The sequence below is a fragment of the Moschus berezovskii genome, chromosome 11, assembly GCF_049115385.1.
Source record: "Moschus berezovskii isolate FMDL1 chromosome 11, NW_MosBer_1.0, whole genome shotgun sequence".
Classification (NCBI taxonomy): Eukaryota; Metazoa; Chordata; class Mammalia; order Artiodactyla; family Moschidae; genus Moschus; species Moschus berezovskii.
In genome coordinates this window covers 38767338-38794134 of record NC_142470.1, presented here as the reverse complement: position 1 = coordinate 38794134, position 26797 = coordinate 38767338, and the positions used below count along the sequence as shown (strand labels likewise).

At 42.3% G+C, this 26797-nt stretch overlaps 1 protein-coding gene across 3 annotated transcripts; it reads left to right on the top strand.

Moving 5' to 3' along the window:
- Nucleotides 1-113: 113 nt before the first annotated feature.
- MXD1 (MAX dimerization protein 1) lies at nucleotides 114-26569 on the top strand. 3 transcript variants are annotated; one of them, XM_088841281.1, is made up of 6 exons: nucleotides 114-400; nucleotides 1148-1247; nucleotides 6081-6110; nucleotides 19387-19501; nucleotides 21229-21403; nucleotides 21513-26569. In XM_088841281.1, the coding sequence occupies exons 1-6, from the start codon at nucleotides 328-330 to the stop codon at nucleotides 21689-21691; spliced, it is 672 nt and encodes a 223-aa protein (XP_088697407.1). In that variant the 5' UTR covers nucleotides 114-327; the 3' UTR covers nucleotides 21692-26569. The 3 variants fall into 3 exon arrangements, with proteins under 3 accessions (XP_088697407.1, XP_055255704.1, XP_055255705.1); XM_055399729.2 differs by having other exon boundaries at nucleotides 126-967; nucleotides 21229-21388; nucleotides 21577-26569; XM_055399730.2 differs by having other exon boundaries at nucleotides 127-400; nucleotides 21229-21388; nucleotides 21577-26569.
- The last annotated feature ends 228 nt before the right edge of the window (nucleotides 26570-26797 follow it).

The following is a 26797-nucleotide window of genomic DNA, read 5'->3' as shown; positions in this document are numbered from 1 at the left end:
AGGTCCGGGGGCGGGGAATTCTTTGGGGCGCCCAATGAGGAACGCAGCCGAAGTGGGCCTGTCAAGAGAAGGGCCTGGGGGCGGGGGGACGGTGAGTCGGGGATAAACACTCCGCGGCGGTGGCGGCTGCTGCTCTTCTGTAGGTTCTGTCACGGTGTCGGTGGTGCCCAGCTCGCCGGTCCCCTCCCCCTTCCGTCGAGCGTGGTCGCCAGAGAGGCTCTCTCAGTCCTGCTCTGCGGGGTCCACAGCGGAGCGCGGGTGTCCGGCGGCGGCGGCGAGCCCGTGTCCAGTGGGGGTTGGTCCCGTGGCTCCGGCCCCCGGTGCAGAATGGCGGCGGCGGTTCGGATGAACATCCAGATGCTGCTGGAGGCGGCCGACTACCTGGAGCGACGGGAGAGAGGTGCACGGGGACGGGAGGGGTCCGGCCCGAGCTAGTGCCGGGAGCTCTGAGGGGCCTGGCAGCGGATCCGGGCGCCCAGCCGCTCCGGGGGTGGTTGGAGGAGCTGAGAGTGCGACCCGCGAGCGCTCCCAACCCCTCCAGCTTTCCCCACGCGCAGTCCGAAGGGAGGCCGTCGCTGCCCCCAAAGTCAATGAATGGGAGTGGAAAGAGACCGCTGCCCCTGGGATCCTGAGCGCGTCCCCCTCCGCACCCCGTCGCGAGTGGGGTGCCCGGGGCCCCCTCAGCCAAGCGCTTGGTTTACCTCACCCGGCTCTTCCCGGTCCGCCCCCAAGTGGGCCTGGCGCCGCGTCTCCCAGTCGGCGGAGCAGCGCCTCCCTTGCTCCGCATCCTCCGTCCTCGACTCGGCTCCCAGTGTCTGGCCCCGCACCTTCGTCTGAGGCCGGTCCCACTTAATATACACCAACCTGCTGGACGTTGCCAATGGGAAACCCAGGCTCCTTGAGACTTGCTGTGTCTTTCTCAACAATGAGCAGCTGGAATGCTCCTTACACCTGCTCCGAACTGAGGGTATTCACTCAATCAAAAAAAACAATCATTGTTCTAAGAATTCCACCTTGCTCCTTTTAATTATTTCCACAGTCTTCTTTTAATAAAAAATAAATCCATTTTTAAAAGGAAATATTGTGAAGGGGAGAGAGTGTTGACTGTTCTGTGCTCATTCATTAACTGGATCCTCCGGTTTTCTAGAAGCTGAACATGGTTATGCCTCCATGTTACCATACAATAACAAGGACAGAGATGCCTTAAAACGGAGGAGCAAATCCAAGAAGAATAACAGCAGTAGCAGGTAATTTGGTAAATATTTTCCTTTTTCTTTTAGGTTATGCCGCAGATGATACCGGGTTTTAACCCCGTAAATGAAGTGGCAATCGTGATTCAGTAATGTATACATAATCCTAAGGCATTGGAAGAAACCCTTCTATTTGAGTTGAGGGGACTGAGAAGAAAAGAGAAATGGAAGTGTTTTCTATTTCTTTATGAACTTTTTCCCCCCAGAACTTAATTTTGCTTTTCTTCCCTTTTGGAACAAAAAATCTGTGGAAACTTCAGGTGAGATTAGCAGCAGTGACAGTATTTTGCCTTCAGAAGTTGCAGATTCAGGGCAAGTTTTCTATAGGTGAAAATACTGGACATTACCCACTTTTTACTTTTCATAGTGAAGATTTTATAAATATGTTAAAGTATTGATTTGGCATACGTGGTAGGATTTCATATTTGACTTGTAAATGAAATAGTGATATGTCTGATAATCTGTCACTCTATAATGGCAAAGAGGAACAATTGAGGTTCAAACCTGCTTTTTGGTGATGGAGGAATAGATTGATGTATTAAAATATTCATATGCCACAAGCTTTTTATGTTAATCTTGTAAGTCTTGAAATTTGTAAGTCTCACTGGAAAGTATTTGGTTAATGGTCAATGAAATCACATAATAAAACCCTGAATGTACTTCCTGGTATAAATGAGTACTCCATTAATGCTGTTGCACCCCCTTTTTCCCCTCTTTGCCCTTAATATATACGTTAGCTAGGAAATCTGTTTTTATTAGACTCATTCAATTATACCTTTTATTCCAGTAATTGAAAATCATTTGCATTTTCCTTACTGATTTAGAATCCCTGTCTATCTCCCATTCTCATGAATACTCTCTGCAAATAATTGTATTTGGTTAGCATCTGTGACATGATACAGACTACTAAAAGCCAGAAGTTTCCCACTTAAACCTTTAACACGCTTGTTCTTCCTTCCTCTTCTGTCCTTGGTTCACCCCATTGTCCTTAGATGTGGAAGAACCACAGGATATGAGTGAGCAGCATATATGTGCCGAGCTCTTAAATAGGAAGGCACGGGAAGGATGGACCTGTTAATTAGTTACCTGGTGGTTTCTCCTTTCCCTCCCACCTTTGGCATTATCTGTAGGTGGTAGCAAGTAGGTCCAAGTACTGACGGCCTTTAAGAAGAAGGTTAATGCTGACTTGTAGTGTGCAGTGGTATAAAACAATATATGTGATGCTTTTTGTTACAGTATTTTTTAATAACTTTTTGAAAAAACATTGAAGCCTTTTGCTTTATTTTTATGGAAAAGTGTAGTTCATGTGTTACTTTTACTCTTGTCCACTAATGATTTGAGAGGAATTGTTCACATTAATAGTTAAGGCTTACTCCTTAGTACTTTGTTTTTTCCTAAGTTTCACAGCAAAGTTGTTGAGGGTCTGTTCAGTGATGAAGAGAAGAAGGGGATGTTGTCAAAGAGAAGTAGCTTGGCCCCAAAAGGTGATTGCCATGCTATGCCATGCTAAGTCACTTCAGTCGTGTCCGACTCTATGCGACCCTATGGACTATAGCCCTCCAGGCTCCTCAGTCCATGGGATTCTCTAGGCAGGAATACTGGAGTAGATTGCCATTCCCTTCTCCAAAAGGTGATTAGGAAAGAAAAATAATGATAGTTGAGAATTTCAATTCAAGAAATAGATTCTTTCTCTTTTCTTTAATATCCAGCTTTATTACTAGGGAAATGATTGCAACTCTGGATTTGGGGGAAAGCTCTATTATTTCTGTCAATGGATTTGGTTTGCTTTCCATGGTTGGAAACAGGAGGCTCTCACAGTTTTCCATATTCTTGACTAATGATGAATTCGTGCAATAATTTAAGTGGTTCAGGGATCTCTGAGAGACCATGATTAAACCTGGAGATTGCACCAAGCAAAACAGATGAAGCAACAGCAGGTTGTTTTCTTTAAATGTCATCACTTCCTTCATGACTTGTTTGGAATGACCCTTACCTGAGCAATGAGACATCTCCCCAGAGAATGCAGTTTGACCCCTTGATTTGAATCAGACTTATATCCAAGGCCATGTATGGTCAGAATTTTGAACTGATGTAAGAGCTATAGATTACTTCTGGTTTACATAACCACTGGTAACAGTGTATTCTTGTTAATTTGGTTGAAATGCTGAGCTCTTTGCTTGTAGTGTCTGGGGGTTACTCTTCCTTGAACAACAATAAAAAAAATGAGATTTAGCTGCATAGCAAACGTCTTGGAAACTGAAAATGCAGATCTTAAGTTTCTCTAATTGCTTGTTAAAAAACAAAAACAAGTGAAATTGTGAATATTGATTGTTCTGGAATCATCTGGAGAATTACAGGAAGATGGAATCTTTTTTTTTTTCCTTTCCCACTGATTTTTTAAATCAGTTACTTAAATAATTAGACTTGAAATCCAGAGTTTTTAAAAGTGTGTTTTGTTACATTGGTGAAGCAAGCATTAGCATTCATGTGAAAGAGGAAGTTCAGTCCTTGTCACCCAGTTCTTTTATGAGACAGTGGTCATATAGCTGACTTGATAGGGTGAGTCTTTTTTAACCCAGGGACTGGTTTGGCTTAGTTATTTTTGTTAAGATATATTTTTAAGTGAGGACATTTGACCTTTATCAATGAGTTCAGAGTTATCCAATCTTTTCAGTAATCACATGGAAAATGATTTTGATACAAGGTCTATATATTCTTATGATGCTTTAGTTAAAAATATAAATGTTTTCCCATCAACAGAGTTGGCAGGGAGTCTCTAGACGGCCTTTTTTGAATGCCCTCCCTTTTATTAGCGACAAATATAGTTTCACTAAACCGAACGTACTTCAGTAATGCCCTAGACATTAGGTATAAGTCCCCTTGTAAAAATCACCATACGTTCAACACTGTTAAGTAGTCAAATAAGATCCATAGTTTCCAAAACTGTGTTCAAAGTTTGGAAGAAGTTGTGCTGCTTATGGAATTTGTAAAAAGGGTTATCTTGGGAATTCTGAATTTTTTTATATGTATCTTCAAAGAATCCAGATGGGATAAGGGTGACTTGTGGTGCTCTGATTTTTCTGTAATCAGACACCATGTCCTTTTCAAATATCCACCCTTCTCTCTTCCACCTCCTCAGAATGGTCCTTGTCTACAGTTAAACAGGGAAATTTTGACCACCTGTCATCATATATTTTCATCCATCTAAAAAATGTGTCAGACTTTGAACTTGTTATTTTCTGTTAAAACCAGAATGCCACGTTCTATCAAGCCAAAGGTTTGCAGTTGCAGGCCAGACTCTTGTTAACTGTGATATCCTGCTGGCCATTGCAGGAAGTGAAGTATACATCAGAAAAACATAACTGAAAAACACTGAAGGGTAACCAGGTGAATCAGTTTAAAGCTTTTAAGTTAACCAGTTTTAAGGTTCATATATCCCTTATCTAGAAAACAAATATTCTGAAATTTAAAATACTGCCATTATTGTCTTATTTGTTTTTCCTTGTAAATGAAAATTGTATCCCAGAAGCCTTGTGGAAAATAAGTTTAGTTCCAGATTAGAAATTTCCCATTTCAAGAATGCCCCAAATCCCACAACTAGTCCCTGGTGTGAATGAACGTGATGGTGGTGCCCCTTGCTATGAATGAGTGGCTGAGCATTCACAGAAGTAGGGTTTCTCCATGATTCTCTCCATGTGAGAATTTATTTCCGAGACCCAGTGAAGTTCCAATTATTGCCCCACAGAATTCTTGACCTGAACCAGGGCGTCATCTCTCCTGAACTGATCAGATTCTAGAGAATTTCCAAAAGTGAGGTCAAGATTCAGTTCATTTATAATGCTGGGAGGTTCCTCAAGTTTATTTTTAACTAGTTGGGATGAGTTATATGAGGTGGACACTGAGATTGCCACACTAACTGACTGCTTGTGACATCTGTGAAAACCTGTCCATAAATCCACAGGCCAGACCTTATATTCAAGGTCAGCTCTAATCACACTAATAGTCTGATTTCACACACACCTGTGCCTTCATCCAAGCCTCTCTCATCACTTTTATAGTTGCTACCTCATTGATCCACCTGTGTTCTGTAGATAATTGGCGATCATTTTTATTTCCATTTTACAAAAGAGTTAACCAAGGACAGGATGATAAGTGTTTTTATTTCTTCCACGGTATCAGTCAGTGGCAAAGCTGGACCTCAGATTCCACCCAAAGGCTTGCCTTAACCAGCCTGTCATCTTTACGTTGAACTGATTTTTGGAAGCCCCTTCCTAAAAGCATTTGGTAGCTCTTCAACAGTAGCATCTTTTGGGAGGTTGCATGCAATAAAATAACTTCAAGGAGTAGAAAGATTGAGGGAAGAAGGGTTATATTTATCCTTTTAAAACTGTATCCTATAGTCAGACAACTTAGCGTACAATTTTGGTGTATAGTACACCTAGAGAACTGCAGAGCTGGGTGGGGATGCCAAATTTCTGGTGTTCCACGCTGAGCCTAAAGAAAGCCTTGTGCTATTATATAACCCAAATTCGCATCACATCGTGCAGCAGTTTTCCCTTTGTATAAATAGAACCCTTTTATTTCCTTTCTTAAAATGGATTACTTTTCCACTAGGGAATGCATGCCTCTCAGTTTGTCACTTCTCCTTGAACCCTGTTTGAGATATTTACATTTATCTATTTCCCCAGAGGGAATAATTTCTTTAGTAGAGCCCTTCCTCTCTCTCCTCTCCCTCCAGCTTGAGAGAGAAAGAAGTTAAAATAATCGTGTTGGCATTGGAGCTGTCCTTTAAAACAAGAATAATGTTTCTCTTATTGTTCCCTCTTTCAGATCGACTCACAATGAAATGGAGAAGAATAGGTGAGTTGGGGGTTCCAGGGGTCGGATGGGGAGAGCTTTGATGTATTTTTTCATTGACACTTGGTTGCTGCTCTTGACTTCTCATAATGAGCCCCTGATATTAGAGTTCACTCAGGGCCCTCTAATCTTTACTGCCCGTAAAGCCCTTAGATAGATGGGCTTGCCAGTTCCCAAGATGACACCCCCAACCCTCACCCCTGCAGCCTGCTGTTCCCCAGCAGTGCTTTCCGTGTGACTATTCTAAGGCCAAAGCATTTTAAGTCAGAAGTAATGTTCCCGCAAATAGTGTTTTTCAAAAATTACATGCTACTGAATATAATTGGTAGTGCTGTCTTAAATCATGTACATACACAGATATATATACATACACATATAGAAGTTCACTTGTGAATAAGATTCAGAAATTGGAGATGGTGGGGCACTCAAACAAGGCAGGCCACCCTCCCTGGGCTCCATCTTACCACATCTCACCTGACTTCCCTTCTGCTGCTGATGCAACTCCTTATTTTTCAAATGATGTGGCCTAGTCACTCTCAACTCTGGTTGCACATTAAAATCACTTGCAAAGCTTTTAGTTTAAATTTTTTTTAATGTTTTTTTCCATTAAATATAGTATACAGATACACTCACATGAGTTGGGAGGTCATGGCTCCCCACTCCAGTATTCTTGCCTGGAGAATCCCATGGACAGAGGAGCCTGGCAGGCTACAGTCCATAGGAGTCCAAAAAGAGTCAGACACAACTGAAGCAACTTAGCATGCACACACAGCCATGTACTGTTTGGGGTAAGAAACACATTTATATTTCTGCTCATTTCATAAAGTAACTTTTTATTATAGAATTTTTCAAATATACAAAAGTAGAGTGAATAATGTAATCAACTTCTATGTATCTATCACCCAGCTTCCACAATTATCAGTAGTTTACCAATCTTGTATAATAAACTCTCTGTGGAGTGTTTTTAAAAGCACATTTTCTTCTACCTCTAGTAATGCAAAACATAACCACTTGCTTTTATCATGCTGAAAAAAATTAATAATTCTTTATGGAACTTTAGGAGAAAAAAAAAACACACACACCAATGCTCAGACCTCACCCCTAGCAATTCTGATTTAATTGGTTTGGGTTGAGATCCTGCACTAGTATTTTTTTTAAAGCACCCCAGGTGATTCTCATGTTCAGCCAGGACTGCAGACCACTGAACAAGCCTCATTCTGGTCTCTGAACTCCCATCAGTTTGAAGTACAGGCTGCCGGTCCAGACTGAGTGCTTTCTCGGTACTCTGCATGAACAGGATGATGTGTGATGATGGTTTTCTAAACACATGTGGTTATTTCATGCAAACTGTCTTTGAAGAGAGTCTGACTCTGATAGTCAGAATCTGAATGGCATGTTTCATCAGTGAAAGGGAAGACCAGACCTGACAAGGGAGGAGAATCTTGGAACAGGCCAAACATTTAGCGTTACTCCACCGTGTATGTGTGTGTGTGTGTTGGAGAGGGATGGTGAGTGTGCCTCGCACATGTGCTTCTCCGCATCCTTCTCCTCCTCTTTCAATTTCTCTATGATTGTAACTGACCATGTTTGAAATCAGACCATCTTTATGCATTAGGGATTTACATATCATGAACTGGAAACTGCAGAGTATCTCTTCTGAAGGCAGAAAGGTAGTCTGATGTGGCTTCTCTTTCTCATCTTTAGATTCTCTTACATCTCCATGGTTTTTAGGGGAACTGGTTAACTGGGACTGTTTCTGCTGAAAAGCCTCCTAGTTCTCCTCCTCCTCATAGGCATTTATTTGTATTATTAAAATGTCATCCCTTCAGGTAAGGGCTCTTAGGTGTACTCAGCTTTGTGCTTCACCTCTGCAGGAATACCACAGGGTGTCAATTTTATCATTATTTTAGCAGTTCAAGAATGTTTATTTTCTGCCTACCATGTCTTGAGAGCTTGTGCTCAGTATTGGGGTATTAAGAAATTTCATACTGGGGTATGAAATCAGCATGGTCTCCATCCTAGAGAAATGTAGTTTGTCTAATGAGAAAGATGCAGAGACAGTCTGCACAGGAAGCGTTGGAGGTAAAGGTTCTAGAAAACTGGATTTGAAGTCATCACTGGGCCAGTTGATTATAATTCAGATTGTGACCAGTCAACATTTGCTTATTGAAGGGCTAGTGATCTGGTTTCCTTATTGTCCTTCCTTTTATGGAATTTGGTCTTCTACGGTCTTGATCATTTTTCCTCTAGTCTAAAGCATGTGAGCAGAAGAAAGGGAAGTAAAGACTCAAATTTAGTTAATTTAACCAAGCGCTGGTTGCTGCAATTGGTGGTCGGGGGAGTGGGAGGGAGTTAAAGTTGTTGGGTTCTTCTCTTGTAAAGAGTTCAGTTCAGTTCAGTTCAGTCGCTCAGTCGTGTCCGACTCTCCGCGACCCCATGAATCACAGCACGCCAGGCCTCCCTGTCCATCACCAACTCCCGGAGTACACTCAAACTCATGTCCACAGAGTCAGTGATGCCATCCAGCCATCTCATTCTCTGTCGTCCCCTTCTCCTCCCGCCCCCAACCTTTCCCAGCATCAGAGTCTTTTCCAGTGAGTCAACTCGTCGCATGAGGTGGCCAAAGTATTGCAGTTTCAGCTTTAGCATCAGTCCCTCCAATGAACATCCAGGATCGATCTCCTTTAGAATGGACTGGTTGGATCTCCTTGCAGTATAAGGGACTCTCAAGAGTCTTCTCCAACACCACAGTTCAAAAGCATCGATTCTTCGGCGATCAGCTTTCTTCACAGTCCAACTCTCACATCCATACATGACCACGGGAAAAACCATTGCCTTGACTAGACGGACCTTGGTTGGCAAAGTAATGTCTCTGCTTTTTAATATACTATCAAGGTTGGTCATAACTTTCCTTCCAAGGAGCAAGCGTCTTTTAATTTCATGGCTGCAATCAGCATCTGCAGTGATTTTGGAGCCCAAAAAAACAAAGTCTGACACTATTTCCACTGTTTTTCCATCTATTTCCCATGAAGTGATGGGACCAGATGCCATGATCTTTGTTTTCTGAATGTTGAGCTTCAAGCCAACCTTTTCACTCTCCTCTTTCACTTTCATCAAGAGGCCTTTGAGATGCTTATGATTTTAGGGTCTGATGGTCAATTGAACAGCTGCAGTCTCCTTGGTTTTCGTAGCTGAATCCTCCAAAGAAGACCACTTTGCAAAATGCTCATATACTTAGGCCATTTTTTCCTTATCATCACATTTAAAAAAAAAAAAAATTGACATGGCTCTCAAAAAAAAAAAGCAACTGAGGAAAAGAATTCTAATAATTGGATTTTTTTTTCCTCTTTAACACTGCAGATTTAATTAGATTTGTGTTAAGTTTTTTCACTCCAAAACCTTTTCTGTGGCTCTTTAGAGATTCTGAATAGTTGGTGTGCATCAGGACTCCACTATGAGGATATTATATTCAAACTGCCCATTTAATAACCTTGGCAGTGGTGGGACAATTAAAAGATTTCTAGAATGGTGAAGATGGAGGTGGTAGTGGCAGAGGCAGGAGCAGTAATTGTCATTCAATAGACTAGGCATTCGTGGAGCACCATAGATGCTGGATACTAGGTGCTGGGATCCAGAGCCCAACAGAACCCAAGCCCCCAGGGCGGAGGGCTCAGTTTGGTGTCACTGTAGATACATCTGTCACTTGGTATGTACTTTTCTGCATTTTAACTAATTTTGTGGATCTAGCCTCCTAAGGAAACATCCATGGTGAGTGTGTGGTCTTTCTTTCGCTTTTAAAACTGATCTCAGAGAAAATTTTGAGAAATATAGTGTATTGTGTGCTCAGTCAACTGCTTCAGTCATGTCCTACTCTTTGCAACCCCATGGGCTGTAGTCCGCCAGGCTCCTCTGTCCATGAGATTTTCCCGGCAAGAATACTGGACCAGATTGCCATGCCCTCCTCCAGGGGGTCTTCCTCACCCAGGGATCGAACATGCATCTCCTGCGTCCCCTGCACTGCAGGCAGATTCTTTACTACTGAACCACAGGGGAAGCCTTGAGAAAGATAGAAAATTAAATCATCCATAATTCTAGCAGACCAAGGAGATCAGTGAAACTTTGAAATGTATCTTTCATGGTTTTTTGGAAAGAAACTTCTAAAATAGTTTAGTGTAGTAAGTTGGAAAGTTCAGAAAAGCACAAAGAAAATAAAAATCACTGGTAACAGACCTTGCAGCAATAACAACTGTCAACATTCTTACTAAGTTCTGTATCCACTAGACTTTTGTGCATACTTTTTAAAAATCAGTATTACATCATATGGTGTGCCATAACTCATATAACCAGTCTCCTATTTTAGGTTCTTCCCAGTATTTTGCTAATATAATTGATGCTTCTTTAAACTATCTTATAGATAAATCTCTATCCAACATCATAATTATTTCCGTAGGGTAAGTTCATGGTTGTGAAATGAATGGTATCCAAATGGTTGTGGTTTTTGATGTTGACTGCTGGATTGCCCACCAGGCAGATTATAGGCCATATTTTCCTTCTACCTTCACAAGTTTATATTTTAGCTTAAGACTTTTATAAGATAGATAAAAAACAAACACACAACTTGTTTTAACTTGCATTCTTATATTACTCAGACAGTTTAACAGGTTTCCTTATCTTTGACAGTTTGTGTCTGTATGTGTGAATTGCCTGTTAAATAAGTTTTAGTTGCTCAGTTGTGTCCAACTTTTTGCAACACCCTGGACTATAACCCACCAGGTTCCTCTGTCCATGGGATTCTCTAGGCAAGAATATTGGAGCGGGTTGTCATTCCCTTCTCCAGGGGATCTTCCCAACCCAGGAATCCAACCCAGGTCTCCTTGCATGGTAGGCAGATTCTTTACTGTCTGAGCTTCCAGAGAAGCCTGTTAAATAACCTTTGCCCAATTCTCTACTGAGGCATTTATCTTTTTCTTTATTTTGAAAAGATTCTAAAATATGAAGGGTGTAATGAAAGAAATTGCCCTTTGGTGGGCTTTGCTGGCAGTCCAGCAGTAAAGACTCCGTGTTCCCAATGCAGGGGCATGGGTTCAATCCCTGGTTGGGAAAGTAAGATCCACATACCATGTGGCCAAAAAAAAAAAAAGGGTGTTGTCCCTTCAGGTATCATACAGTTGCCCTGTTTGTCATTTACCTTTACAGAATCTGTGTTCTCACACTATTTAAAGTTGCTGCCTCTGTGTGTACTAAATTCTTGTTTATGGCTAAGTCTGATTCTAGACTTGTTCTTCTGTTCTACTGATTTGTCTGCTCTTCCTGCACCAGTGTAGTTTTAATCATTGTGGTTTCATGCACGTCAGGATCTGGTGAAGCAAATCCCTATTCTTCCCTCCTTCTCCTTTTTTTTTAGTTTACCAGTTTATTTTTCTTGATGAATTTTATAGTTAGTCTTTCAATTCTCCATACCCCAAATTCTTTGGGGATTTTCAAAATTCAAACTAAATAATTTCAGTATAAATTAACCTTTAAAAGTACTTGTTTACATATTAGAGTTTTCCATCCAGGATTTGATGTGTGTGTTCATTTACTCAGGTCTCTTTTATGTCTCTAAGCCAAGTTTTTTTGTGTTTCCATGTAGATCTTACACATGCTTTGTAAAAGGTATTCCTGGATTTATGTGTATATATTTTAAAATTGCTACTGGTTTCCCACTGTTACTACTACTAATTAATTATTGTTGGGATGTGGGAAATCTTTTAGTCTTTGGTTGCTGTGATATGCTCTTTATTGATGATAATTGTGCTGTCTCTTTTCCTTAGCTGGTAATTCCTCTGGTTTGAATGCCCTTCAATATGCTGCTCAGCAAAATGGAGGCTGAGTGAATGCAAATACGCTGCAGCCGGTGGGTCAGGAGTCAGGTGCTTGAATGGGCTCCTTTTCAAAAGAAGGCTCTGGCATCTCCTTTAATTGTAGACACCCATTTTTTCTGGAATGGCACACACATGCAGGCCTTTCTGGAATTCAGCAGCTGGTCTAGCAAGATTACCTCTGCCAGAGCCTTCCGACCCCATGACCAAAGATTTCTGTGTGTGCTCTGTGAGGAAGACTCAGCAGCCTGACCTAAGCTGTTGTTTTTATCTGGTCAAACAGTATTTCATGGCATCTGGTCTGACTTAAGAAGCCATTCCAGTCAGGTCTTTCTTGGCAAGATATGCTAATAGACTACAGTTCCCTAGAGTTATTTCTTATGGAGTCTTGCTTTTCAAATGGCCAGATTCCCATGGAAGGGGTAGGGGCCTGAGTTGTGGTGTGCGTTGCACCACTCTTCCGCTTTTGAACACCCTTGACCACATTCACATTTCACTCTAGGATGTTGTAACAAATCCACATTGTTTTGTTGCCACAGGGGGCTGAGGACACAGCCTGGTCATTACAAAGGAAAGGTATAGGTATTAGTGTACAAATCTCTCTGGTGATGGTGTGGAGGTGCACCCTGATATGTGCTACTAGAATCCATTTTCCTGGACTGTACCTCTTGGAAGAACTTTTAGAAGAGACATACTAGTTATTCAGCCAATTTCCAATTCCCTACCAGAACACTGGAGGCACTCCCTGACTTTTTGTCCTAGACATTAATAGTTGAAGGGTGAGATAGAGCTAGCAGGTACTAACTGTAAACCTACATTTTGTGTTTTTTTAAAATTGGGTTCTATAAAGGAAATATTAAATAGATGATTATGTATTTAATACTTTAATAGAGAATTGACTTTATTAAAATGTAGTCAGCATGAATTACTGTTTACACATTGCTCACTTAGTGTCATGTTCCCATACAGTGAGGATGTGTGGCTATCTTTGTGTATTTTACAAAGGTTACCATCACAGTTATGAAAGATCTTCAAAACCTTCCAAGGTTCCACTTAAGTCAGTAATAAGGATGCATTTGGCAATATTTATAAAGGGACCATTTTAGAAAAAGAAGGAGAGTACTTTTTTCCCTCAAAGAGTGACTTGTATTCTTCCCCTGGATTTTTTTGTAATCTAGTAAGGCTTTGGTCTCAGCCCAAAATCTGGAGAAGGTTATGATCTCCGTGACCTGTAGTCATTTTTAGGGAGTAATTTTTGACACCATAAGATTTAGTTCTTCTTAGCCTATACTAAATATTCTTTTTTAAAATCACTATGCAGTTCATACATACCCATATTGGAAATTATCTTTATTCAACCTCCAGTTATTCAACCTTCCATGGCTCGGGAAGATCCCCTGGAGAAAGAAATGGCAACCCACTCCAGTACTCTTGCCTGGAAAATTCCATGGACAGAGGAGCCTTGTAGGCTACAGTTCATGGGGTCGCAAAGAGTCAGACACAACCGAGCGACTTCACTTCACTTCACCCTCCAGTTATCCTATAGGATTTACTATTTAATTGGCTAAATCTGTGTCCACACAAAAGTAGGAGAGGAAATAGGTGTGGTTTATGTAACTTATTTTCTCCCTTGGTAATAGTCTTAGGCCCAGTTTTAATGAAAACTAGTACTCGGGGAGGTCCCGTGGATCATGTTCATTAAGCATGGCTTTCCTCAAAGAGAAGGCATATGAATTACCAAAGAGATCAGATTCTACTCTTAGGACAGCATCTGCAGGTGCTTTATTATTTGCAGACTCGAATGGATTAAGACAAAATGGAAGGCAGTCACCTCTGTTAGTTGGTAATGGAAGAAACAGAACAAACAGATACATAGGAGGTCTACAGCATGCAAGTGAAAGAATAAATTAATGTTACCTATTTGGAAAGGGAAACAAGCTTCTAATAAGCTGTGAAAGCTTGAAAACCCTTATGGAGAAGTTAAGTCAAACAAGATGTGGATAAGGAAAAAGAAAAAATAATGTTTGGTAGAGGGCAAAGGAGGGTCCATTCTAGAACTTTCAGTGGGAGCTGTTATTTGTCACAACCTGAAGGTAGCTGAGATAAATGATTCTGCAATAATTTGTTTACATGTTTGATGTAAACTTAAACTTTAAGTACCTCGAAGGCAATGACTTTGTCTCACTCAGCATTCTATCCCCAGCATCTAGGAAAGTGGCAGTGTACAGTAATCCTTTGAGAGATGCTAGAGGTTAATAAGTGAATGAAACAACCATGTGTATATTTCAGGATTTCCATCTGTGAACCTGATGACTTATCTATCCTCTTCACTGGCTACCATCCTGTTTGCTCTGCCCCAGCCTGATACGTTTTTGTGTCATACATTTCACTGTGAAAATCCGGCAGAGAGAGTTCAGTTACATCCTCCATAAAGAAGAGTAATGTCTGATAGCAGTGCCTTTCTCAGGACACTCACACACACGTCTGCACGCCTGCTTTCATACCATTCCTCCTGGTCTTGCCTACATACAAGTCAGGAAGAACTTTAGGGATAACAGAGTAAATTCAGGAGCACTGACTGCAAATAGCATCATCTCTACCTGGAGACTTACTTTTTTTGTTGCATCTTTCCATCAATTTACAAATCTGCTCACCTGAGCGAGAGAGGTGTGGATAGAGTCAAAGAAGCTTGAGTCCGGAAGCAGAAATAAAAAGAGCAGCATTCAGAATTGTCTGAGAGCACACTGGTGAACCCAGGTGCCTTCTGTCAGTGCCAAGCTTGAGTGGCAGGAAGTGCCCCCAAAAGGCCAGAGCCCACTTCACTGATGACCTCATTCACTTGCAGGTTTAATTTTCCATAATTCATGGCTGACATGAGTTAAGGAAAACTAACAACAGAACTAAGTCATATCCAAATATACTTTATATTTAAATGTTTAATATATTTAGAATGTCTTTAGATATTTATTTCCCCACTCCCTGCTATTTTCTGAGTAATCTGTTCTTTTCCAAGGATTTGCAGTGTTAGCTCCATTATATGCTCAATTCACATCTATTCCTAAGTCTGTTTCTGGGAATTTTTTCTTCTCTTCCTTTGATTTGTCCACCTTTTCCTATATTAGTATATTCTGTTTTTAATTATTGTTACTTTGTAGTACAACTTAATGATTGGTATAGCACAGTCCTCTTCATTCTTCTTTTCCAAGAATTTTGGCAGTCTCTTTATTCTTCTAGATGAAGTTTAATTTCCCAGCATTAAAAAGAATGCTGTGGGGATTTTTTTTCTCTTGGAATTACGTTTAATTTGTAGAAAAAGTTGGGTAACACTGATATTTTTACCTTCAGGGTTCATATCTAGGGATGTGCTATTTTTTCCATTTATTCAGATTTTCTTATGTCTCTCAGCAAAGTTTTACGGTTTTTCTTCCCAGAGAGCCTTCCCAGACTATTTTAAGTCTGTACTTAAACGTGCTTTCCTTTCTTCCTGCTATCGTACATGAAATATTTTAGGTTTTCTGGGTATGGATAGCACATCCGGAAATGTGCTTGCATTTCCAAGGTCAGTACATATTTGCCCCGATTTTTACTTGCCTTTGACCTTCGCGCTAGAGATGTAGGCAGTGCTTCATGTACTTTAGATGGTTCCCTCCACACCGCGGAGTCCCTTCCAGCCCTGCCTCCGCATGATGGGGTGGCCCCAAGCGAGTCTTTCCTTTGGCATGGGTTAGCTTTGTAAAGTCCCTGCTAATTTTTTAAATGTTAAAAAAAAAAAATAGTACCTTTGGCATAAGCAAGATCTGTATCTCCATAGAAAATGGATTAGATTTTCCACTAAATCTTTTAATGACAAAAGATGTCTGTTTTCCTTAAGGAAGAGTTGAGTGAACTGGATTTTAACCAGCCAGCCTCTGTTTACCCAGTGAGACATTCTGAGTTCCCTGTTGATTTTGAAAGGAATATGATAGGGTTATAATTATCTGTGTTTGCTCCCAGCAATTATCCTTCCTCAAAGGAAGCTAGGATTGAAAGAATAACTGCTACCATATACAGAGCACTTCCTCTCAGACCCTGGTCTGGGCTTCCATACCCTGCTCAGTTAATACTCGCGACAGGCCTCGCAGGGAGGCATTGTCATCCTCCGCTAACGCCCAGGAAACGGATGCTGCATGGAGTTAAGTAATCTGCTCAAGGTCACACAGGAAATAAGTGGCAAGGCCAGAGTCCCAAACCTTTACCCTTAATCACTACGCTAATATTTGGTTGTATAGTGACTGACACATTCAGAATATAAAAATAATTAAAAATAAAATTTGAGATACTAAAGAAAAAAAGAGCATACCAAAGAGAAGCTGCAGTTTGCATCTAGTTTAATTATCACTAGTTATAGGCCACACTTGACTTTGAGCATCCAGATCAAAGATTGGTTTCTCTGTGCTACTGTAGACCAAAGGTATATCAACCTATTCACAATAACAAGAGCAATATTTCTGAAGAGTCAGCAGATGAGATTTGTCAAAGTCCATCACTTACAAAGCAGTTGGAGCAGTGCGAAAAGAAAAGGCAGTTGGGGCAGGAGGGGGGTCAGGATTTGACTACCCTTTTCTGCTGGTGGCAGGGTTGGGGTGGGGAGCTGGGAGGCAGCTCTTGACAACAGGAAGAGGTCTGTCTGAATATGTGATGAGAGGGGATCCAAGTAAGGGTCAGATGGAAGTGTCGAGTGGCTTCCTGTTGAGATGTAGCCAAACCTGCTAATTCCTGGAAGAGGGGGTTAGGCCAGGTTCATGGTGGGACAGTAGGCTCCTTCTGGAAAGCCAGAGCCCTGGGCAGGGGAGGGGTCAGGACTGAGGACAGAGAGCTGAGACAGGAGATTGTTCTTGTTTCAGATCTAGGAGCTCTGTGGGTGCTCACGGCTGGCTGAAAGATTCTGGGTCCCAGCTTGGGGGAAGGGGTGTGTCTTGGAGTCGAGGACCCTCAGTGGAAGCTGCTACAGAGGGGTCTGTTTGCTTTTCTGTGTCTGGCTCAAGAATTGAATTTCACTGCTCTATGATAGAACTGAAGCTTCCTCACATACCTCATCCCTCCCCTGAGGGCGGTCCAGGCACCAGCCTGCGGATGTGTGTGCAGCACAGTGGGCAGGGCAGCCATGAGGCTGGAGCAGTGAGGCGCTGTAGCAGGCCGAGGCAAGCACTCCAAAGACACCAGCTGGCTTTGGATCTCTACAAAAATCCAGCAAGCACTGCGGTCCTATTTTCACAAAACTAGGTCAGCAAATACTGAACGAACATGTATTACTCTAAGCTTGAATCAGTCAAATGGCTGATTTCAAGTTTCACAACTGGGAGTGTTCTTTGGCCACCCACATTTGGGGAGTGAAATTGTCCTTTCTGTGCCCGACTCCCTGAATAACTAGAAATGACACTGCATGGAAAGATGACTTTTATTATTTTTATCAGAAAACAAACTTCCTTAAAAATTCACATACTCATATCTGTAGATAAACCCACATCATAGAAGGACTAATATGACACTGTTCTGAATCATGCAGTGTTTGCAGTGAGCAGGCTGGAAAAAAAAACATCTAATTTTAATTTTTGAACTTTTAAAAAAATTTGTAAACTTTGTAGTGGGAATAAGTTAGATAACTATGTATGACTAGTCATAGTTTTTCATAGTGTTTCTAATAGTAGGATCTGTTTTCATGGCTCTTTTATGAAGAGGTGAACAAGTACATTTTATACACAGGTCCTGGGCTTGTGTTTCTCCTCATGTAGTTGAAGGAGCAAACTTCTAATGTGAGTCTTTGTTTGCGGCCATTCCATGTGGGCAGGTTTTCAGAGCAAGCAGAAATCTTATAAAATAGTACAGAATTTGTATCACTACATCTTCCTAGCTCAGGAATGAATGCTGGACTCCTCGAGCTCCTAACCCCTGGACACAAGGGTTTAGGGGGCCTTGGAGGGCTTAGGGCAACCTCGAGAGCTAGATGAGGAAGGAGGCTCAGCAGCAGATGAGGCGAGGGCTCAGAACCACTCGAGCCCCAAGAAACTTGGTCCAGTGGAATAGAAGACACCATCCATGCAACAAACATGTATTAAGCATATATATGAGAGGGGAAGGTATCAAGGCAACCCAACAATAGTTAAATTGTAATCCCAACTTTCTAAGGAGTTAGCAATGAATGGTTAGGTCACAAATACCAAAAAATTCAGGCAGAACAGTGAATTTCCCAATGAATTAGTATAAAAAGTACTCAGGAAAAGGTGGAAGCCCTGTGGACTGGAATGGCCTGTGAAGGCTTTGAGGAGGTGGAGGTTCACTGAAGCAAGAACTCTGAACCTCGGCTGTTTCTTCCATTCACAGAATCTGCTAGGTTCCAGGATAAAGCCTAAACCAGAGTTTCAGTGAAGTATTCATTTCCAAAATTGTAGAGACTTGTGCTTCTGGTCTGTAGTAAATGCTGTCTCTTCGGTGAGCGTCTGCAGCTCCTGCCTCAGGCAGGCTTCCTCCCGTTCTGTCCCGCTCCAAGACATACAGGTGGACCTTGCCAGCTCTCAGTATGCTTGTTGGTATAGCAATACCACTGATAGGCTTTTTCCTTATTTTTGAAAAAAATGCACTTGACTTTTTGAATGGCTGAAAAACCAAAATCTGTAACAAATTATTCAGTAAAAATTCCCTCTCTTTCTTTGTCCTTATCCGACTAGCCCTGAGGCCTCGCTTCCCAGTCACTGTTACTAGTTTCTTAAGTATCATTTCAGACTTTCTTTATGTCACACAAGAAAACATGAATATAGATAATTATTTTTCTTCCATGTTTACTCAGAGATAGCATGTTATAGGCATAGTTTGGTATCTTGCTTCTCTTTTCTTACCAGCATATCTGAGTGCTCTTTCCTCATAATGCAGAGAGCATATTTTCATTGTCTTTCATAGCTGCATAGTACTCTGCTGTCGGGTGCACCATAATTCACTTGACCAGTCCACGTTGATGATGGGTTGGGTTGTTTCAATCTTTGCTATTATTAATAAAATTGTAACAAATAACCATACACATTTGTCATTCACATGGATAAATATTATATACAGCAAGATATAGTTGTCATTGTTTAGTGATCCTGAAAGGGGAAAGAGAGGTATGGGTTCAAAGGATTCTATCACTGGCATGTATAGTGTATAGATATCAGTGTTTACTCTTGATGTGTGTTATAGACTTAACTTTAGAAAACCATGGATTTTGCGTCTCCTTGGCTTTTATCAGAGTTGCCTAATTTCAAAAGATGTTCACTTAGCCAGAAGTCCCTGGTGGCTTTGCCATTAGTGGCCCTGGGCAACTTCATACTCTGTTAGAGCTTGTTCTCCTGGATGCCTTCTGGCCAGCTATGAAAGTCTCAAGTGCTTCTCTGTTCTTGTTTTTGTAGACGGGCCCACCTTCGCTTGTGCTTGGAAAAGTTGAAGGGGCTGGTGCCACTTGGTCCAGAATCAAATCGACACACTACGTTGAGTTTATTAACAAAAGCCAAATTGCACATAAAGGTAAGTGCCTTTTTGTCTTGACCTGCCCACTGAGGGTTTGTTTGTTGTTATGAGAGACTGTCTCCAGGACAGTTCTCTCCTCTGAACTCTTCCAACCTGCCTCTTGGATGAATCACAGACTCAACCTGTCCAGCACCCAGCCAAGTAATCCTCACAACCAAGTAATCCTCACCCCCAAGAACCAGAAGTTAAATTGTCCATCCAGCTGTCCGTGTGATGTACGAGCCAGAAACTCAGGGTCACCCTTGATCCTGATATCGTCTTGCTCCTTAGCCACATGCCTTCAAGACTTACATATGCCACAGCCTGCTGTTTCCATAAACACCATCATGTACTGCAGCAGACTCCTCAGAAGGCTCCTCCAAGCTAATCTCCCTGCTTCCCAAGGTCAGTCCTGCCAAAGTTCAAATCAACATGTCACCACATGGAAAAGTGTTCCATGGCTGCTCAGGACATACTGTGTCACCAGGCCTGCCTTACCTGCCCCCTTCCCATCCCCTTGCCTGTGCAGCAGCAGCTCATGCCAGACACTCTCCTCCCCACCCAGCCCTTCTCTCAGTCCCTTGCCCTTGTCAGACTCTCACCACAGGGCCTTTGCACATGCTATTCCCTCTGCATGGTGCACTCTTCCCCTCCCTTCTTCACCTAGTTAACTTCTTGTCATCCTTCAGACCTCAGCACAGGTATCACAGTGCAGGGACACCTTCCATGACTGAGTTGCCTTCTTCCTGTTAAGAGATGGTCCTTACTGCTGGATCTCTCTCTTTAGGACTCATCACAGTTGATATCTGACCACGGTTTGTGTGACTGTTCACTTGTCTCCATCCACTATGTAAGAATATAGACAAGGATGGGACCAGAACGTTGTGTTCACCTTGTATCCCCAGCACCTCCCAGAGGGTCTGAAACAAAATCAGCATACAGTATGTGTCTTGAAAAGCAAAGGGTAACTCCTGAGCCAGAATCACTGTTTAGCGTGTTTTTATAGTCACAGTCACAAGCGGACACATGTCACTTGAATTATAGTTAGTAGCCTGCATACATGGCAGTTCTGCGGCAGGGGGCAAGAACCTCTGTTTAGAGCAAAACAACCACAATTACACAATCTTCATAATTATCTGAAGAATTATCTGAGAAACTAGAGGACAGATTTGTGAAAACAAAGTGATCTATGAAAATGTGGTTTCTAAGCTCTTATTTGTATAGTTTGGAATGAGAACTTCAAAAGGGAATATCATTCCTGCCAACAGACAGAAGTTAATTGAGATTTGGCATGACACAAAAAAATCACCACTGTAATTGGGATGCATACTTGAATAAACATACCTTTAAAGGAAAAGGTATGTTTCTTAAGCTTCTGTCACACACAGTTGCTCAGGGAGTAGGTGTTGGGGGAGGCGCCACCACAGACAAGGGAGACCAGGTTGGGGATTCCCGCCAGTCTTTTCACTGTCACAGTTGAGGGGGCCGGATGCCAGTGTGTCAGCTCACCCCGGAATCCACACGACAGTGCAGGTTCCACAGTGCTCTTGACGCTGATAAAATTAGATGAAGACAGGGGGTCACCAGCCAGTCAGCTTCCTGTCCCCACTAGAAGCTCAACAAGGGACATGGCAGACGGCTTCTGTGGGAAACTGGCATATTTCACCTCTAGGCAGGGAGGTGCGGGGCCATCACCATTGTGAAATCTGCCCGCGCCCTTCAACAACTGCCCCTTCGACCCGCAGAAACTTGAAGACTGTGACAGAAAAGCCATTCACCAAATCGACCAGCTGCAGCGAGAGCAGCGGCACCTGAAGAGGCAGCTGGAGAAGCTGGGCATCGAGAGGATACGGATGGACAGCACCGGCTCCACTGTCTCCTCCGAGCGCTCTGACTCCGACAGGGGTGAGCCTCCCCCCCGCCCCGCCCCCTCCCACCCGGGCACAGCGGGCACCAAGAAGCCCCCTGACTTAGAGAAGTCCAGGGGTGTGACCTGCAGGAGCCGGCCCCCCGGCCCCTCGGCGCTTAGGCCCCGCAGCCGAGCTTGTCTTGCCCAGAGCGGGCCCTCACCGCGGTCTGTCTCGCCCCCACAGAAGAGACCGACGTGGACGTCGAGAGCACAGACTATCTCACGGGCGACCTGGACTGGAGCTGCAGCAGCGTGAGCGACTCCGACGAGCGGGGAAGCATGCAAAGCCTGGGCAGTGACGAGGGCTACTCCAGCTCCAGCGTCAAGAGAATAAAGCTCCAGGACAGTCACAAGACGCCGTGTCTTGGTCTCTAGGAGAGCGTGGTCGCTTCGGCTGCCGCCCGGATGGTCCTCCCTGTCGGCTCCGATTTAGGTAGCGTATGGGACCTGCCCACAATCCCCTCGCACGTCGGCTTCCGTGTACCACGTCACCAAGAGCAGCTGTGTTTAAAGTTGTCAAGGAAGTGCTTAGGATTGTGGGTTTCAGTTTTTTTCTTTTTCTTTTTTCCTTTTCTTTTTTTTTAAATCCCCGATTCCCGTCTCAAAAGGGGTTGAGCGGCCTGCACCCGCCCAGTGTTGGGCAGGCCAGCCCCGCTGAGCCAGTCAGTGCAGCCAGGACACCCAGGGGCATCTCGACTCCGTGTTGCTCAGTCTGGAGTGGCTGAACGCTGCTTAGCCCCGCACGAAGTTGGGGGACGCCGACCAGGATCGTGGATTTCTGATTGCACCCTCTAGCTTCTCTCTTTCTCTACACAAGTCTCTCTGAGAGACCGTACATTCCAATCAGTTCGAAGCATCCAAGAACTCTGAGGCCGAATAAGCCCTCTCACATGTCGGCAGTTTCCCCCGTATTTGCTGTCCTGTGTGGTCTTCTAGACCTTCCTTAACGTTTTCTGGCTTCCTGTGTGACATGCCTAGCAGAAACGTCCAAATGTGTCTTCTGCTGAGGGAACTGAAGGAAACAAACTTTTCAAGTTGAGATCCTGATCTCAGAACTCCAAAGTAAGCTTTGAAAGTGGCATTTAAGAGCACTTAGCCCTGGCCCTCACCACCTGTGACGAGTCAGGAATACCTCCAGAAAACATGACCTTCTCACACATACACACACACACACACACGTACACACACACCCAGAGTGAACACCCCAACCCACGTGCGGACAGGAGCAGTATTTCTCACCTTCAGATGGACACCTTGCTTATAAAAGTTCCAACATCATTTGTTCTCATGAACACAATGGTACAATCTATTTTTGTGTGCTGTCACTGGGTCCGTGCTGTGTCCTGCTCTCCGAAGGCACGTTTCCCCTCCAAGTTGGTTTTGCTACTTGTCTCTGGAACATTTTTTTTTTCCTACCTCAGAGATAAATGAGATCTCCATTTCCCACTTAACACAAACTGATTATGCCTCTTTTTTTTTTTCCCAAATAAGTGACATTTGGTCCAATTCTAATCTATTTTCCTATGTAACTTTCAGCAATAACTGAGCTTTGGCGCTAGCTGAGCTAGTGTCCATCATCAGTGAAAGGGGAAAAGTCCACATTTCTACTCTCTGTTGCAGGTGAACAGGAGGGGACGGTACAGTGTTACTAGAATCCCTCTCCTCACTGACTGTTTTTGGACGTACCCAGAAACTTCTTTATGGAGGCTTTTGGGTTGATAGTTTAAAAGGCTGATTTTTCTTTCTGGTTATGATTTCTCCCACTTTGTAGCATTTTTATTTAAGCTAAAACAGAGCACATGTATATGTACATAAGACACATTAAATCTATAAATACTATTTATTCATTTTATATAAACTAATGTAATGGAAAATAAATTCTTATGACTTTGTGCTTTTATAGATGTTCTAGAAACTTTGTATGTAGGTATCTACAAAATTGGTTCATTTCCCCTTAATATTTTTTCATTCATATTTTCGAGGTCTCGATGTTTTCAACCTCTGGCGAAACTTTTTCATTGAATTTGAACCATTTGTAATAACTGTGACGCTGAAACAGAGTGTGTGTCACAAAGTGATGAGAACATTCCTAAAATCTACAGCCGCACTGCAACCTAAGGGCTCACTGGCTGAACCGGTGGTGGTGGCCGCCTGTGCCCCCAGCTGGCCTGTGGTCTCCCCCACCCCAGCCTTGCACCTCCTCAGCGACCCCTTCTTGCCCACAACTAAAAGTTCAAACGCACTCCACACGGAAGCTCATCCTAGACGTGAAGAGCAGTCTGAAACATTACCTTTGTGTTTATTTTTGCTTTTTAAATGATTTCTTAATGTATTCAAAAAATTTTAATTGGAAGTAGTGGATTCCTAAATGATTCCAAAGTCATCTGTAATTCTTCTATTTTTGTTCTGTTTTTCTCTTCATTTCAGCTTTGGGGGGGGGCAGGTGATACAAAAGATTTTTCTTTCTTTTTTTTCTGTTTTTTAATTGTTGGACTCTTTTCCAATTACCAGCTGAAGATTTGCACTGAAATACAACTTGTATGCCTTTTGCATTTTTAAAGCCTGCTTCCTGAATTTAAGCAGAGTGATAGTGTTCAAAGAGCCAGCTCAGCCTGTAACATGTTTGAAAAAAGATATAACTGCACTTTGAGGTCCCTTTTGAATGCCATTCACTAGACCTCGCAAGCATTTAAATTACTACCTTCAAGCGCCTCACAAGTCCATGATGCTGGATGCTGTATGGCATCGAAAACTCAAGACTTTGGGAAAAGCTTGTGGGCTTGTGTTGAGGGAGGGAAGGGAACAAAACTCATGTATTTTGTTTGTTTAATTTAGAAATAAGGCATCTGAGAGATGCCGTTATTTTCTGTGTTTTAATTGTTGTGCCTTTTGAGTTAAACTGCATTTTTGTCTTTTGGTTGAAATATGAAATGTACTGTCCCAATATAAAATAGTAATTATTTGACCTTTACACTGTTTGTCTGGTCCTTTTCAATTTGATGGCATATAAATGTGGAACTTGATAGATCTCTATATTTTTTATGCACTTGTGATAAACTGACACCAGGGTTAGACACAACTTTCAAAGCTCGAGGTAGACCAAATCGGCGTGCCAGGCAAGCCTCTCTAACCAAAACTGTAAGCTTCAGGACCAGCAAACTCAGCCCAAGGCAGCTAATCCTCTTCCCCACGTGGCTAATCAGCTGCCCTGATTCGCCAATCTGCCCCGCCATTCACTTATCCACCAGCATGACTGTTAAGAGCTAGACAGTCTTTTTGGTTCTTTTCTTTTTTTTTTTTTATTTTTTAAGCAAAATGAAAAACCTTTCTATTAGGGTTGTTGGGGGGAGGGGATGGGCAAAGATATAAACCCCAGCCTTTAAGACTTTGACTGTTGTACGTAAATAATAGATGTGTGTAAATATAGGCACATGCATATTTTTATGTGAAAACTGGTTTTAAGAAACTAAGAAGAAATCTACACTCTTATTGATACCATTGCAATGCAAGTGGGAAAATAAAGAGTATGTAGTGCAGTTTAATTTCATGCAGTGAGAAAATCTCTATGTGTGCTTCTGCTAACAGCCAGAAGACCTAACTTTCCCTGCCTGTTGGCTTAGAATTGCAGGCACGCACCCAGGGTGTTTTTGGTTTCTTTTGCTAAGCAGAGATCTGGAATTCAAGGTGCTGATAGTGACCGCGGCTCCTTTCTCTAGTCACATATCTTATGCTAGTGATTCAAAGAATGTCACCTTTTTGAGCAGGACCTAGATTTTTTTTTCCTGTCAACCCGAAGCTAAAATAATTTCAGTGTTGATTCAAAATTGAGCTCTAAGAAGGCCCTAACCCTACACTTGGCCACTTAAGTGGCTTGAGGATTTTTTTTTTTTTAGATAGGCATTCTCCTTTAACCTCTACTTCTTTTTCAAAAGAAACAAAGGGTCCTTCCCTGGGTTTCCTATGGGTTTCTTCTCTGTCCCTGAAGTGGCCAAAAGCAAATCTTGGGGTGTGGGGGGGAAAAGTATAAACTGGGTAGGATTGTAACGTTCAGAATAACTGCCTAGCAATATCTTGGGGCTTAAATAATGCATTTTTGTGGACTTCCTTCTTCCTCTCCCCCATCCTTTAAACAGAAAACTTACTTTTGAAACGTATATACAGACACATAACTTAGGTTTTTATATCATACTGAATTGGCAAGGATACCACTTTTATTGTGCTTTATAATCCATTTAGTCTCCAAATCTCACTCCTTTCTTTCTTCTCCGTTTCCCCAAGTGTCTTTGTCTTCCCCTTTTACCTGCCCTGTGTGTTGAACACCGGAAAGTCAAAGGCTGCAAAGCAATTTCCTGCGTGTCAGTCTCTTATTTTTGTATGTCTGACTCTTGGATGCAGTAGGTTTCAGTAGCTGGCTACTCCTGATTTTAAAAATCCTTCCTGGGAGAAGATGACCCAAAGACCCTTTTAGATGAGGTGTTTTTTCTCATTCTACATGATCAGATCTCTGTAGACTGTGGGATGTTTCGTTTTTGGAAATATTTGGGGATGGGGGCAGGGGGATATGATATGTGATTTATCATGATTTTTTCATTAATTTATTACATGGATGATTTTCTTATCCTATCTTCTGAAAGAAGAAATAATTGCCTGGCACTGTTATCATCAGCTATTGAATGGCTGAAGAAATTGAGTATCTTTGTCTTCTCTCAAAATCATAAAATAAGAATTAGTAAAGCACTTGTTTCTAAGATTTACCCAGATTTTAAATTTTGATTTCTTATTCCGTCTGGAGGGTGTGGAACATTGAGAGGGCTTTCTTCATTTTAGCTTTCACCAGAGAACCAAGCTTGCCTTGACCCCTGTCCTTAGAATTGGTGCTCTAGGAATGTTGCTGTCAACCGTCAATGTTGGGGGCCATCACCCTAACAGTAAACACAGACTAAACAGGGAGCAGCAGACAAGAGTGTGAATTTCTGTTTCCAGATGTTTATTTCTTGATGTAAATATGATGCCAATGTAAATCCTGTGTCAAGACATAGAGAATGGTGCTTTTTACTACAGTTAGTACATGCATTTTGAGAACTACTCCATGTTTTAGAGAATCTTTGCTGTGTATATGTAAACTTCTGTTTTGTTCAACTGTTAACAAATAATAAATTATTTCATTATTAAAGAAATTTTCGTCTTCCTGATGTTTTGTACCCAGTTTAACCTTTCGTGGTTTTTTACTTAGCTGAGTTCATCAGGTTTCTCTTTCCTTTTAATAATCATGGAAAATTTGCTGGCCAAAAGTTCTCAGGACTTGGATTCTGTAATGGGAGCTTTGATCGTGTGGTTCCGATTGAGGCCCTTCCCCGCTGCTTTCCTCCTGTTCTCCTGCTCAGGCACTCGCTCTTGGCTCTGCT

Excerpts from the sequence above, each read along its gene's own strand:
- MXD1 (XM_088841281.1), top strand. The coding sequence starts at position 328 with ATGGCGGCGGCGGTTCGGATGAACATCCAGATGCTGCTGGAGGCGGCC. Across the intron at positions 1,248-6,080 it reads AAGAATAACAGCAGTAGCAG|ATCGACTCACAATGAAATGG; the intron begins GTAATTTGGTAA and ends TCCCTCTTTCAG. Across the intron at positions 6,111-19,386 it reads AATGAAATGGAGAAGAATAG|ACGGGCCCACCTTCGCTTGT; the intron begins GTGAGTTGGGGG and ends TTGTTTTTGTAG.